The 13,671-nt window shown below is 37.5% G+C and overlaps 1 protein-coding gene across 3 annotated transcripts in view; it reads right to left on the bottom strand.

The window, feature by feature from the left end:
* The window catches only part of dst (dystonin), a 112,920-nt gene that overhangs the window by 92,610 nt on the left and 6,639 nt on the right, over positions 1 to 13,671 (bottom strand). For 2 of the 3 annotated variants that reach the window (XM_023327802.1, XM_023327806.1), the window contains exon 4: positions 11,837 to 12,053. In XM_023327802.1, coding sequence (XP_023183570.1) covers positions 11,837 to 12,053 — 217 coding nt within the window. Of the gene's footprint in view, positions 1 to 10,054; positions 10,209 to 11,836; positions 12,054 to 13,671 lie in introns of those variants that run through there. The other variant, XM_023327804.1, reaches the window with a different exon arrangement.

The following is a 13,671-nucleotide window of genomic DNA, read 5'->3' as shown; positions in this document are numbered from 1 at the left end:
GTCCATCTCCCTCATAGGAAAAATACCCCCAAACTACACTTTTGCTTTTGCCTTTTGACCAAAGAGGATTGTAAATTTTCTTCTTCTCTGGAAGTACATGTTGGTGTTTAACTTCCTGTAGGGGTGCACAGTTTGAGTCAGCAAATCTGTGTTCAGGTGAAAGGGAGAGGTTAAGTATCTGTTTGTTTGCAACACATTTGTGCAAAACTCTGTGCCAAAGTGAAATATCAATATTGAATACAATTAGTATCTTAAAGATATCATTTATTTTGTATCGCTTAAATTGAAATCACAATTTCTTTCACAATATTAGCACATGATCTCCAACAATGCTTAGAATGGTGGTACATGTCAAGGGATATTTCCATAGGTGGCATAAACCAAGGTCTCCTAGCAGAACATCGCCCAAAGCATCACACTGTTTCTGCCAGTTTGCTTTCTTGCCATAGCAAGTTCTGATGCCATGTTTTGACCAGATAAGCAGCACAGATGCTCCTGGCCATATATGTGATGTAAACAAATTAGGACCACATCTTCCATTGCTCTGTGGTTCAGCTGTGATGATCACAAGCCCTTTGTTGGTTCTACTGGCAGTGGATAGGAAAAAGGTATTCCCTTTCGCCAGAAAATGGTGCAGCGATTCAAAGAAGAAAATGCTTCATGAATGGTTGATTGAGGACTACAACCATACATGATGGCTGACCTCACCACTTATGAGACATTAAGAAACCTGCTGCTAACAACTTGGCACCAGGTAACACAACACACCTTCAGGGGTCAAGTGGAATGGATGTTGTGGGTGTTTTTGCTAAAGCAAGGGGGAAGCACACTATTATGGAAGTGCTCATAATGACAACCAACATAAAATGTTGCAGGAGACAGTTTTATCCAAGCTTTTGCATACAAATTGTAGCTCATATTTGGCTGAATATTTGCTGCTAATAGTCAATGTAGATACAGCCCCTCCTGAGAGACCACCACAGCATTCAAACTGGCTGCCTCAGACACTTATTTGTAGCAAAAGCACATGTACATGGCTATAAATAAACACAACCCTAAACTATGCTGCCCCTCCAACTGCAAGCCACATAATCTCTGCCACTTAGGTGACATCCTTCATTTCCTAATGTGCACTATGAAAAACTGAAGGAGAGTCATGCTTGTATAACTGAAAGGAGAAAAAAATGGTTGAAAGCCTGTTTTGAACCATGATTGCAGACTATTCACTCTATAATAAAGCTTAATACAATTACATATGTTTCGTATGTTGTACTCTAAACCTGCAGAATGTAGGGGTGTGCAGGCTTGTTTAATAGGATAGAAGATAAATTGATGTCTTTTTAACAGCACTTGGCATCTCTGTGTTAAAAATCCTCACAGTCTGAGCAGAACTGAATCCAAAAGTCACTGCAATCAAAATCCAGCCTCCATAATCCTCTTGACCTTGTGTGACAGGGAAGTAAAACCATACAGACTAAACTAAAGCTTTTTACATTAATGTCAAGGGTAAGGACAAAGATTTGCCAAGTATTATTGAGCCAAAATCTGTAATCAAATGTATTCGTTGTGTTTAGATAATGAAAAACTTACATATGTTTGAAATAACTACTGTGCTGGACAGTTTAAAAATTGAATTAAGCCATTTTCTACTGTATAAGCTAACCAAATTTGTCTTTTAAGGAACCAAGAGAAGATGCATAAGCAACTGGCTTTATGCAGCACTAGTATGAGGAGGTGGGAACTTTATGTAATCTTTTAAACAGCAGAATAAAACCCTGGTCCATTCAGCAAACTCTCTCACATCTTATATGAACCTACATACACTTTGGTACCAGTAACCAGCAAACACATTCTAACTTTCACCTTATGACTACTTCATCACATTTTTAAAAGTGGCAAAAAAGTATTTCTGTTCAACTTTTAACAACAAGCACAAGACTGATAGTGATGGTGAGATACTTGTCGATACATTTCTGACATTCCTTGTGAGTGAGAAACTGCAGTCTTCTCAAAAAGGTAGGGCAGCATCACAACTATGTAACTGGAACAGCTCTGTAATTGAAACAGGTTGTCAGTATTCTAAACAGCCAAGGGAGTATTTGTTTTTTCCATTGCTGGAGAGAAAAATAAGAAAAAAAAACTTTACAATGTCCAATAATGACTGCAAATACTCTACTCTATTTAAAGTATAAATATTGCCTGAACTTCAAAAATAAGTTTTAAAGGATAACTGTAGGATTGAAAAGATGCAATAAACACGGCTGTCTGAACATCACACTTGAGTACCAACACAAAGCCATCATTAGCCCTCATATGTGCAGATGTAAAGGTGCCATTTTAAAGTAAAATACTCTCATTTAGGTGATCAGTAAACATAAAGACTTACTCCTTTGTTATGTTCTCAAGTCTCTCAAGATTTACAATGGGGTGTTCAAATTGTGTGAATTTTTTTTAATTTTGGCATTCCTCACAGAAATATTTGGAAGCCTGACTTTTAAAGTCAGAGTACAATCTCAAGTTCAAACTCATTTTGGCACCCACACATATAAACCATGTTGAAAGTTGAATGAAGATAACAGCTTATTCACATTTCTGTCATTTTTTATCCTACTAAGCCAAAAGCACCAGTAGGATGCAATTTCACACAACTGCAACAATAAGTTCATTCATAACGTGCCAGAACAGCATTTGTTTAATCTGTTTGATGTTTTGTTTTCGTCCAGATTTAGGTTTTAAATCCAATTAAAAGAAAAATTTCACATACTTCTCAAAACAAACTTCCTAATTTAGCAGTGACAAAAATAAATGCTTCAACACATTTGTTGGCCATCTATCATAAAAGTAAAGAAAGGAAGTCAGTTTGTCAGTCTCTCTGAACAGAGAAGGGAGGTGGTGCTGGAGAGGGAAGGCTGCAGAGCATGAGTCAGGGGAGGGACGGAGACTCACAAGATGATCTCATGTAAGAGGAGCTAAACAGAGCTGTGGTATGAGGCTCAGTCATACTTGTCTTCCCATCACCATGACAGCATACAAATACAACAGCGACCATGCATCATTCTCGGGCATTGATATGATGCAACTGCATGGGACTGCAGTGCAGGCATAGTTTATATAACCTTCTATACAACATCACAGGGATACAGTTATGTTGTATTCTGCAAGATCAGAACATCTAACCTTTTTAAAGGTAAATATATTGGGTATCTTGGATAGAACAGTTAAATAGAACCAGTTCATGATGCTATTGTAAAATTACTGAGAAAGAATAAGCGGACGAGGTTGTCCGCAACAACAAAGTTGTCCTGCATTCGCTGTTTCCAGTCAGAACTGAGGTATATTGTGATCAGCAATTATAATAAACACACTGATTTTATAGGTTCATTCTTTGTTGAACCTAATCCACCGCTTGTGCAAACCAAGGTAAATCTAACCAACTATCCATAGTTTTTTTTCGCCATGACTATAAAATATGTATACTGATCACGAATAACATTGTAATCTTTGACTAATAATTTCTAATAATTTGCACCCTTTAGTGGGAGAAATACATTAGAAAACAGGTGATTAACCTGTTCTCACAGTTGACTTGTTGGGGAAGAAAGGGAAGGCTTAAGAATTTGAGTGAGTGTGACAAGAGCTAAGTTGTTTAGGTGTTATAATACACAGTGCATCGCAGTTTGTTGGTTGCGAGGCTGCAAAGTGACAGACTGGTCATGCTGGTCCCTGACGGCTGAGGTCTCACTCAGCAGGATAATTTGCCCTAGCACAAAGCACAAATTGGCTCAGGGACACCTTCAGGAGCCAAACAATGAGTTTGATATGTTCACATCACATCCACCAACTACTCATATCTCACGCCAACTGAACATGTGTGATGTGCTCGCCAAAGCTGTTACCATTAGCCTGGTAGTCATAATGTTATGCCTGATCAATGTTTCTGTATAAATACATCTTTGAGTAAGTGTAGTGCAGAATCCACCACTGGTTGAATGGCAGATGCTCTCATTTTGTTTTTGTTTCCTGTTCTCTGAGGGCAAGAGCGTAAATCCCATCTCATTATTGGGGGGCACCATAAACAGGAACATTTCATAAAAGCAATTTTGGGGGGGTCGGCGAAGTTCCATTGAAATGTAACATAAAATGGTTTAAAAACTTTTTAAACCGCATTCAAGCTGCAGGACCAATAATGACTAGTAATGCACATCAAACATGTTTTATTCTCAGTAAGCAGCCTGCAGAAAAGTAAAACTAAAATTCAAATGTTGCTTAGGTATGAGTTTTGTTCAATCTCACTGATCTAATCCCTGCTACACCTTTACAAAAATTTAAGGTTCTAAATAAAAAAGCTTTAATGAGTAACTGCTCTTAATGAAATTCCTCGTAAACATTGATTTATTGAAATGTCTCCCAATACAAGTTATGGACTATTTAAATTATAACTTGTTAACTTGCTTTATTTTTAATTCTTGTTAAGTTTTGGCATGCCATAAGTCATAAGGAGAACAAATAAGTAGATAGAAATGAATATCTGGGAAGAATCATAATTTAAAGGTAGCACTTAAAGCACGAGAGTTTGTATAGAAAAATATTCAGATTTTATTTTGCAGTTTTAAAGGCTCTACTTTGAAGACAGTGAAAAATAAAGGCATAACTTGTTGTAAATTTCTATCCATTCTCTCTTCTATCCTCAGCTCCCACACACAGAGTTGGGTCCACTTGCTCAGCCCCTCCCTCCCTTTTCAAACTCTTCTAATTAACTAAAAGTTAAAGCGTTAAATATAAATGAGATGTTTGCTACCTGTAATAAAAAAAGCTTACGTCTATGAAAGCAGTGTAGCAGTTTTGTTAATAAGGCAGCTTATCATGATTCAGTCAAAGTAATAAAATAACACACTGCAGTCTGATTTTCATTGTTAATGTGTTTCTTCTTATTGAGCAGTGAAAGTAAATAAAATGTTTACATGTCTTTTGCTATAAGTATTTACTGGAGGGGTCCGGACCTCCCCAAAGCCCCTGGGATTTACGTCTATGTCTGAGGGAGATTTAGAGTCAAAACTCCACTGGGCAACACCAGGAGTGACCTCCCAGATGATGTCACCTTTCAGGAAGTACTGCAAGTTCCAACAATTATGCTGTATTTATAACCATTAATTTGACCGTCTGCAAAATAAGGTTTAGTCTGAGCCTCACTCCACCTTCTTATTACATGTCCTGAATATAAAGTGAGCTAGTCTTCAGTAATTGGGAATATCAGAGACTCAGATGAGACATTACCCGCTTTGCTGGTTCTGCCTATCTTAAAAGTGTACCTAAATTCATTTAGTTTTAAATTGTAGTAAAACATCCTAACAAAGAGGTTCACCCAACTAGGCAGGACACAAGTCTTGGACAATGCCCCCATAAAAACAATGTATCTTTTGTTCAATAGTAGACAGGCTTCACAGAGGAGACCTGCAGTCTATGTGTGGGCCAGTGGGCCATGTGAATGTGATGAGTGGGCTGTCAACAGAGAGCAGAGGGGCAGGGCTGAGCCCAGGAGGCTGGACAAAGGCAGTGACTGTGCAGAAAAAAGCAGAATATTATCTAACTCCCCACTGCATGTGATTATAAAGGTATTAAAAACTTGGTTCGGTCATATCAACATTTTCTTTAAGAATCTTCAGTGGTCTTTTAGCTGATAATGCAGAATAAATGAATTTACAGTCAGCACAGCCTCAGAGACTCTTGCAGACCACACCCTATAACACAGCAGAATATTTAGAGCTACAAGAACAACGGCTAATCGTGTTTGGACATCAAGATTTGATCAATTTTGCTACTAAGCAAAAACAAAAGAAAATCTGTATTTTTTTAGTTTAGTTTTCTCCTTTTTTGAGAAATTAGACAGTTTAATGTTTAGGGAAAACTTTGAAGAAATAAATATTATAAGTGCACACTATAATTATATTGCTGTACCAAACATCACAAGCAATTACTTACTAATTTGGGTTTTGACAACAGAAAAACAAATATAGCTTGCTGCTCTTAATTACGAAAACGTAGTGTTTAAGAGACCAAACACCATCTAAAAAATGGAAAACAAAAATTACTGACTGATCCATTTAATCTACTCTGATGACAGAGCAAAATCCACTGTTGTGAAACTTAAATGGTCTCTTCATGTTTGACAGCCTACCCAGCAGGCTCAGCTAGAACAGCATGCTCCCATTTAAAATACAACATGGCTGTTGTGTGTGCCTAAGAAGCCATTCCTTTAACCCATTCCCAAAATTTTCAATCTTTTGTCCAAGAAACCTGCCTTACTTCTCAACACTAGTAGGTGTATTATTAACTCACAAAACTGCATAAGTATGTGTTATTTCAGCAACTGAATCATGAAGAACTATTTGCGATCTGCATTCAATCAAAGAAGTCTCAAAGTCTATGGTTTCTTTATATACAGTGTAGAACTTCATGGGTCTAAACTTTTTCATTTTGCCAGTTTCTCCAGTTATTGAAATAAATTTAAATTAAAAATGTGTTCAACAATTCCTTGAACTGACAAAAAGGAAAGATAAACACATTTAAGCAACAGGATTAACGTAACTCTTGGGTAAGTAGGGCTGCATTATATGTGAAAACCATGAGATGGTGATACAAAAAGAACATATTGATATTGGTCACAATACATCCACATTTCCCTCCCTTCTGTCTCTCTCATGTGTGCTTTCAGCACTCTCTTGGATTGTAATCTGTGCCAGACGTGAAGATCTATTGCAGTGAGATTCCGGTATATTTTAAAATTATATTTTTATTGAATCCCAAACTTTGCAATAATTATGGTACATTGCACAATCTGATGTGAAAACAGCCACATAAATGCAATATAATTGTGAAGGTTTATTAGTAGCACAACATAGACTTTATCTGACCTACTCAGAGCTGGAATCTACAAGAAATACTTGTTATGAAATTTTACAACTTGATCTACATTGGATGTTTTAAAATCACAAAAGTTTTTTTAATATTATTATTAATCAGTTAAATACCTCTAAATATCTAGTTTTAAAAAAGGATATTTTTGATTTCAACAACCTAAAAGCAAACATTTAAATATAAGAATGTGTTTGTCTCTGTTTGTTAGGTTGAAGTAAACCTTCTCTTGTTTTATAACTGTCCCTAAAACTGTTTTGTTTACTGGCTTGTTTGCTTGGTTACTGCTACTGATTTTACTTTTAAAATGCATCCCATTGATTCTCCATGCATCACAAGGAGCAAAGCTCGAGGCTCTAGGTAGCTGAATAAAGGTCAAGCTAACTTTAGGTAATAATAAAGACAACAACGTTGTCAAGGGTTTAGATAACGGTTTGGATAGAAAGTGATTCAAGTAACAAAGAAAAGAACACTTTAAAAGGGAATATGTTGATCTTTTCTGACGGTAGGGTAGACTAACACAGACAACCAAGACACATTTCTCAGCTTGTTGTTCATTTCTAGCAGTGTTACAGAAACCAGTAACTTCTGCAAATAAAAATGTGTCGATATGACACTTCAGTGAATGTTTTTGTTTAAATACCTCTGCGCCACTAAAGTATTTTTTAACCTTATTAATGTATCACTTCAAACAGACTGTTCACTGACTCCTTAACTCTCTAGTGAATAAATGTTAAAAACCTCCAACATCAATTTCTCCTCCATGGTTTTAATCTGTAACCTGGGTAGATGGGAACAGGAAACTCAGAGTTGGCAAAAAAGAAATTATCAGCTCACAGTGGATCTAATTTGCAGCATCAATGGCTTAAACATCACAGAAAATTATACAATTAATAAAACTTATTTTAGCATAAAGTGAGGTGAACACAGATCACAAAGTACACTGCTGCTGTAAGACTACATTGGATGCAATAAACTGTAAAATTATAAAATTATCATTATTTTTGGAAATGTGCCCTTACCCTTCAGTAAAAAATTCATCGTTCATGCAACAGCTGGTGGGAAGACAAATATTCCCAAAAATCTGTCCATAACATGTGGAAACTGATCACAGACTGGCTGAAATGGCTGAAAACACAGGAAATAAGTAAGCTTTCTATTTGTCACACCCCATCTGCCTGAAGACAACAGCTATGGATTACTAATGATGCTCCATCATATGACTCCTTCAGAGCCCTTCCAGCACAGCTGACTGGGCCTACTGACAAAAAATCCTCAACAGCTGAAAGAACATGCACACATATGCTGAGTATTCACAAAAGAGCAAGGCATTTGTTGCTTATTGTTCTACTGACTTACTCTGCGTTTTACTGAGACACAAAGAGTTCAAAAACCACTGCTGTCAGTTTGAATTTAGCCTGTTTCTATGTCTTCAGGTCTGACCTGAGGATACATGTGTCTGATATCGCCAAGCTCAAGCAGAGTGGACCTCGAATCTGTGATGGAATGATTCTAATTAATGTGGTACTCTCCAGAGGCATGGCAATGAGAAGTGACATGAGCTGCTGATGTAAGATGACTTTGAGCCATGTTATAAGATATTGTACTGCCTGATATGGGAGACTTCACGGGTCATAACAGCACCACACAATGAATTTTATCTCTGTACAAGAAATCAAACCAAGTCAACTAAACAAATAGGGATGGTTACTGTATGAAAGTTTACAAGGTTTAAAACAGATTTTTTTGTCATACTGTTCACATGGTTTGAAGTTCTGAATCGAGATAAAGTGCCTTCTCTGGATATAAAGGATACCTGTAGCTAGCCCAACTAATTTACCAGCTAATGTTGTGATGGTCACTCCAAAAATAATCACTTGTCCTGAATCCACTTTGTGACTAATTTGGTCATGCTAATGGCTCACCAAGCACTGTGTGTCTATGATTTAGTAAGGAGGCTTCATTCACTGAATACTGGTGACAAATAGAATGAACTACTTCAGCAGAGTGCTGCCTCAACCCCACTTGCTGCTAGCCCAACAAGCTAGCAACAAATGAGCAACAACAGACTGTAGTACAAGCTGAAGTACTACTATCAGCTTGTAGCACTTGTGCTACTTTATAAAGAGAAGAATCGCAAGAAGGATACTTTTTCATGATAATTCTATCCAATTTAGTCACTCAAAAGAGGACTTCTAAATGTGGAGGGTAATTGTTCTAGTACGTGCAACAAACTCAAAACAAGTAATTTAATAGATAACATTACTATGACATCATGTAACCTTGTTATTTTTACTTAATGTAATCATCCTAATATCACATTGGCCCATGCCTTGCTGCAAAACATAACTGAAGCTATTTGCTAGGTTTGGTCCCATGAAACCATGAGGTATGAGATAAAATCAATCAAATATTGTCAATTAATGTTTTCAGTACACGTTTAAACTTCTTTTTCTTTTGAAAAATGTATTGCAATTACAGAATAATTTTAAACTTTACATTGAACAATAGTATAAGCCAAATGTCTCCTCCACGTTCAAGCCACAATGTTCTCGGCTGTTTTAAATGTTGAAAATATATTCTACAGTAATAAAAGAATGGCATTTTAGGTAAACAGGACAAATACAAGTCAGTTAACTGATATTCTAACTATTAATAAACCTTTCCAAGAATTACCAAGCATGTTTCTTTTGTTTCATTTGGAAGTTAGTTTACAACTCAACAGAATAAATTGTTAGACGTGCAATTCTTTTGCACATGTGTATTATTAAAGGAGAATTTACAGAATTCCAAAAATATACAGACCTTTACTCTGACAAAGTAACAGAGCTTATTAGGTTTTAAGCAAGCAAACTACATGTAAATAATTACAGTTTTTTTCTTATTTTCTGCCCTTTACTTTTTTATCAATTTAAATCACGATAAGCACTATTGTTATAAGAATTTGTTTTTTTCTTTCTAAAATTCAGACTTAATGTGATGTCATGCGGGAAATATTCCCATTCCCATTCTCCCATTGAAACCTGCCAGTCAGCAGAGAGGAAAAGGGAGCAGGCTGACATTTAGCCACTTAACTGTCAAGCAGTGACCGGGCAGATTTCTTCATCGCTTAAAAAGCTTTGTGTTAAAGATCCGCTCCTACCTTTATATTTTTCCAATACGTCCTCATAGGCTTGGAGGTATTCCTGTTCGTCCGAGAGCACATACCCCTGCGGCGCGTACTGAGCCATAACCCGTGCTTCACAAACTGGACGCTCACCAGAGACGGAATGGGACACAGCATGTGTGTCGTTGTGTTGCTCTACATGCTTGCGTGTTCATGCGCTTGTGTGTATTTGCTGTGGGCTTGAGAGTGATCGGCGCTGTTGTCGTTCTGAAGGAAACGCCCTGAAGCCCTCCCTTGTCTGCGGTCTGACCAATAGGAAACGCTTCCTCTGTGATTTTACAAGACTGATACGAAGGACTGCACTGTAAAAAATAATCAATGCCAGTCTTCACAACCCAACCCAAAACTGAAATTAAAACTAATGTGTTTAATTGTTGTATATTGCACAGTCTTACTAAACCAGACTTAGTTAGATTCTGAAGAAAATATTACTAAAAATGGGCCGACATTATTTTAATGTCATGGATAAAAAAAAAATTGACAGCATTAAATATTAATGTAAACAGCCTTTTCATTGTTTTCCAAAGCTACTGCTTTCTTTATAGCATATGACCATATGACCATGTGCCATTTTAATCTGTAGATGCAAACTGTTTCCATAAGTGAAAAATGCCCTTTTAACAACAATATGTCTCTTTAAAATTTCTTATTTTTCAACATTAACATGTAACATACAAAAAGAAATTCCAAGTCACAACTTAGCTTTCGATCTCAAACTCCTGGAACCTGTGGTGCTCCTCACAAGATGTCTTTTTTACATATAATTAATTCAAACATGTAGTATATAAAACTATAGTGTTGAAAAATAAGACACAACTGAATATAAAATATCGGTACTGCAAATGAAATGACTAACTTACTGCCATCCAGTTGTTAAGTGTTGTAAAATTTACAAAAAACTTTATAGGCTACAGTGATACAAGTATCAGCTCACATTCAAGCAAAAGACTTCACTGTCTTCTTTATGGCATTGTGGCCATAGTGTTATGCTTATTATGCTCAAGATTCTGCTTCAGACATGAAGTGTTCACTGCTTAACAACTTGCCTGGAAACTTAAATTCTTGAGGGGGTTTTTAGAACTTGTGGAGGATTGGTGTGATATTTGTAATTTTGATTGAGAATCAGAATAATCTGAATTAAAATCAAATTGCTGTTTTTTTTTATTATATTTATTTTATTAGCAGAACCGGTCCAGAAGACTAACCAAAATAGTTTATAAATACAATCGTTATGGATGTATTTTTTACAGTGTCAAAAAAATGAGCGTCCTGTCAATTTTATCCGTTATTATTATTGCACTTTCAGTTGCTCTCCATACCTGCTATTGATTTCTTGTAACTTTCATAAATCCACAAAAGTAAAGTTATGTTTATTCTGTGTTTAAATCAACTGGGATTTTACTGTCGGAACAGATCTTTATGAGCTTTAATTGAGACAGGACGCTGCAGTTATGACTGCAATTTTATGATATCAAGATGTGTCAAAGTAACACTATAAAACGATTAGGTGCCATAAAGGCAGCTCACCACGCATTTCATGACGTTTTTATCAACCTGATTTCTTAAAGGTCTTATTGTTTCATTAACATTCAACGTTGAAAATAATATCCATAGGAAATTCTAAATACATAGGAGCACATCAACAACATCACGGATAATATAACCACACATAAATCCCATTATTGCTCATTCAATCTTTGTTTTGATTTGTTTTCTCTCTCGATATCTCTCTAACTTAACAAGGTGCGCGTCCCTCACCTGCGATCCTGAGCACAGCTCTCTCCGCTGGATCCAGTACGGATCCTCCCTGGATCTTCCTCTTGGACCGCTCGTGTCTCGGCAGGTTCCAGGGCAAAGTGTCGCCGGGTGCCGGCGACGCCGATCCGGATTTGACGCTGCTGTAGTCATCCTCGTCAGAGATGTCTGCCGAGGAAGACATGGAACAGTGCAGGGAAGGGTTCCCCGAACTAGAGCTCTGTGAGACAAAAGGAAACGAACAATGTCTTGATTATACACACACACGCACACACACATATATACGCACACATATAGATGAAAGGCTAAAAGGACAGAAAACACCGCCAGGCTGTGATCGCATTTTTCTCACCATGACTAGTCAAGGTGCGTAATGTGCGTGCATGTTATGAGTGACATGGGCCACCAGTTCCCGGTGACCCAAAACAATAAAATACTGAGCCAAATAAAAGCAAGACGGAAAGCAATAGCATCTAGCTCCCCCGCCAGGTCAAGTCTAAGACTTACCACAGTATACATGGAGACCTGTCAGCTGGAAGAAGAAAAAGAAGGAAATCCTATTCGGGCATCATTAGCTTCTCCCTTCAGTCATTTATTTTAGGGGTGCCACACCCTTCCAGGGATGCTCCGGACTCTGTTTCCCCCTTAAGGCAGCATCAGGGATGCGGAGTGATGCAAGATTTCCTGAGGACCGACAGAGGATGATGCCGGTGGGTGCTGTGTGTCGAGGCTGAGCTGAGCTAAACCGTGATGGGAGAGCAGACTGCATGTGTCTGCGCGTCATAACACCGGCAGCCAACAGCAGCAGCAGCTTCGGTTCTGTCGGCGGTGTTAGAGCGCCATCTCTTACACAAAGGAAGCTGTTGGCTATAAACATCCCCCTCATAAAGGGTACAATAAGTTCCAGAGACACGCTGCTTTCACAATGGTGACTTCAGACGTAATTCCACAACAAAATGTAGGGTTCAGCACAAAGAACGCACGAACTTGTCTTTTCACCTATCATAGGATAGTTACCTGAGAAAAGTTTAGTTGCGCATGAAGATTTCTGTTTCAAAAATTCATTGGTTCCTTTAAGATTCTTTAAGTTTGGCTATTCATTGGCTAAAGTAAGGGGTGAATGCCTCTGTTTCTGTAGTCATTTCCTGCTGCACCCTGACACTCCCAGTTTGAGCAATAGAGCAAATAAAGACAAACACATCCCTAAGGAAGAGGGTTGGGTGAATTATATACTTGTACAATCACGTTCAGTTTGCCTGGTGATCAGGGACTTTAACAGGGCTTTCCAGGGCAGTTGCATCAGGCCCAAAGGCTTGGAGGAGCAACAACATAATTAACTTATTGTTTTTATTGTTATTTTACTAAGTTTTGAAAATTGAACAGATGGAGGTTTTATTCAATAATTGGATACTTTTCTAAAGAAAATCTATCAGCTGATCAAAAAGTCTATCAAAAAAAAATGAGACAAGCATCTCTCAAAAGGTACTACAAAAGCATAAAAGCTATCAATCAAAAAATAGTTATTACTTACATTTCTTTATAAATATGTAGAGGTGCACTGATTGCAGGTTTTTGGTCAATCGCCTATTAACGATCTGTGCCTGACCTGCCGTTTCAGATTTTGGCCGATACCATTATTTATTTTTTGTCTGGAATGTTGTTTAACATAGCAATAAAGTGGTTGAGTTGGTGCTGGTGAGTTAACTGCAAGCATGTATACATGACCTGGTGGGCCAGTCTGTCAGTCAAACCTCTCTCTCCACAGAGCATAAGAGGACAGTGGTTGATTTTCAGACCTTTGTTGAGGTAGATAAAACTGAGGGCTTCCCAAGCCAATC

Source organism: Xiphophorus maculatus, chromosome 22 (genome assembly GCF_002775205.1).
Source record: "Xiphophorus maculatus strain JP 163 A chromosome 22, X_maculatus-5.0-male, whole genome shotgun sequence".
Classification (NCBI taxonomy): domain Eukaryota; kingdom Metazoa; phylum Chordata; class Actinopteri; order Cyprinodontiformes; family Poeciliidae; genus Xiphophorus; species Xiphophorus maculatus.
This window is presented reverse-complemented; position numbering and strand designations above follow the sequence as displayed.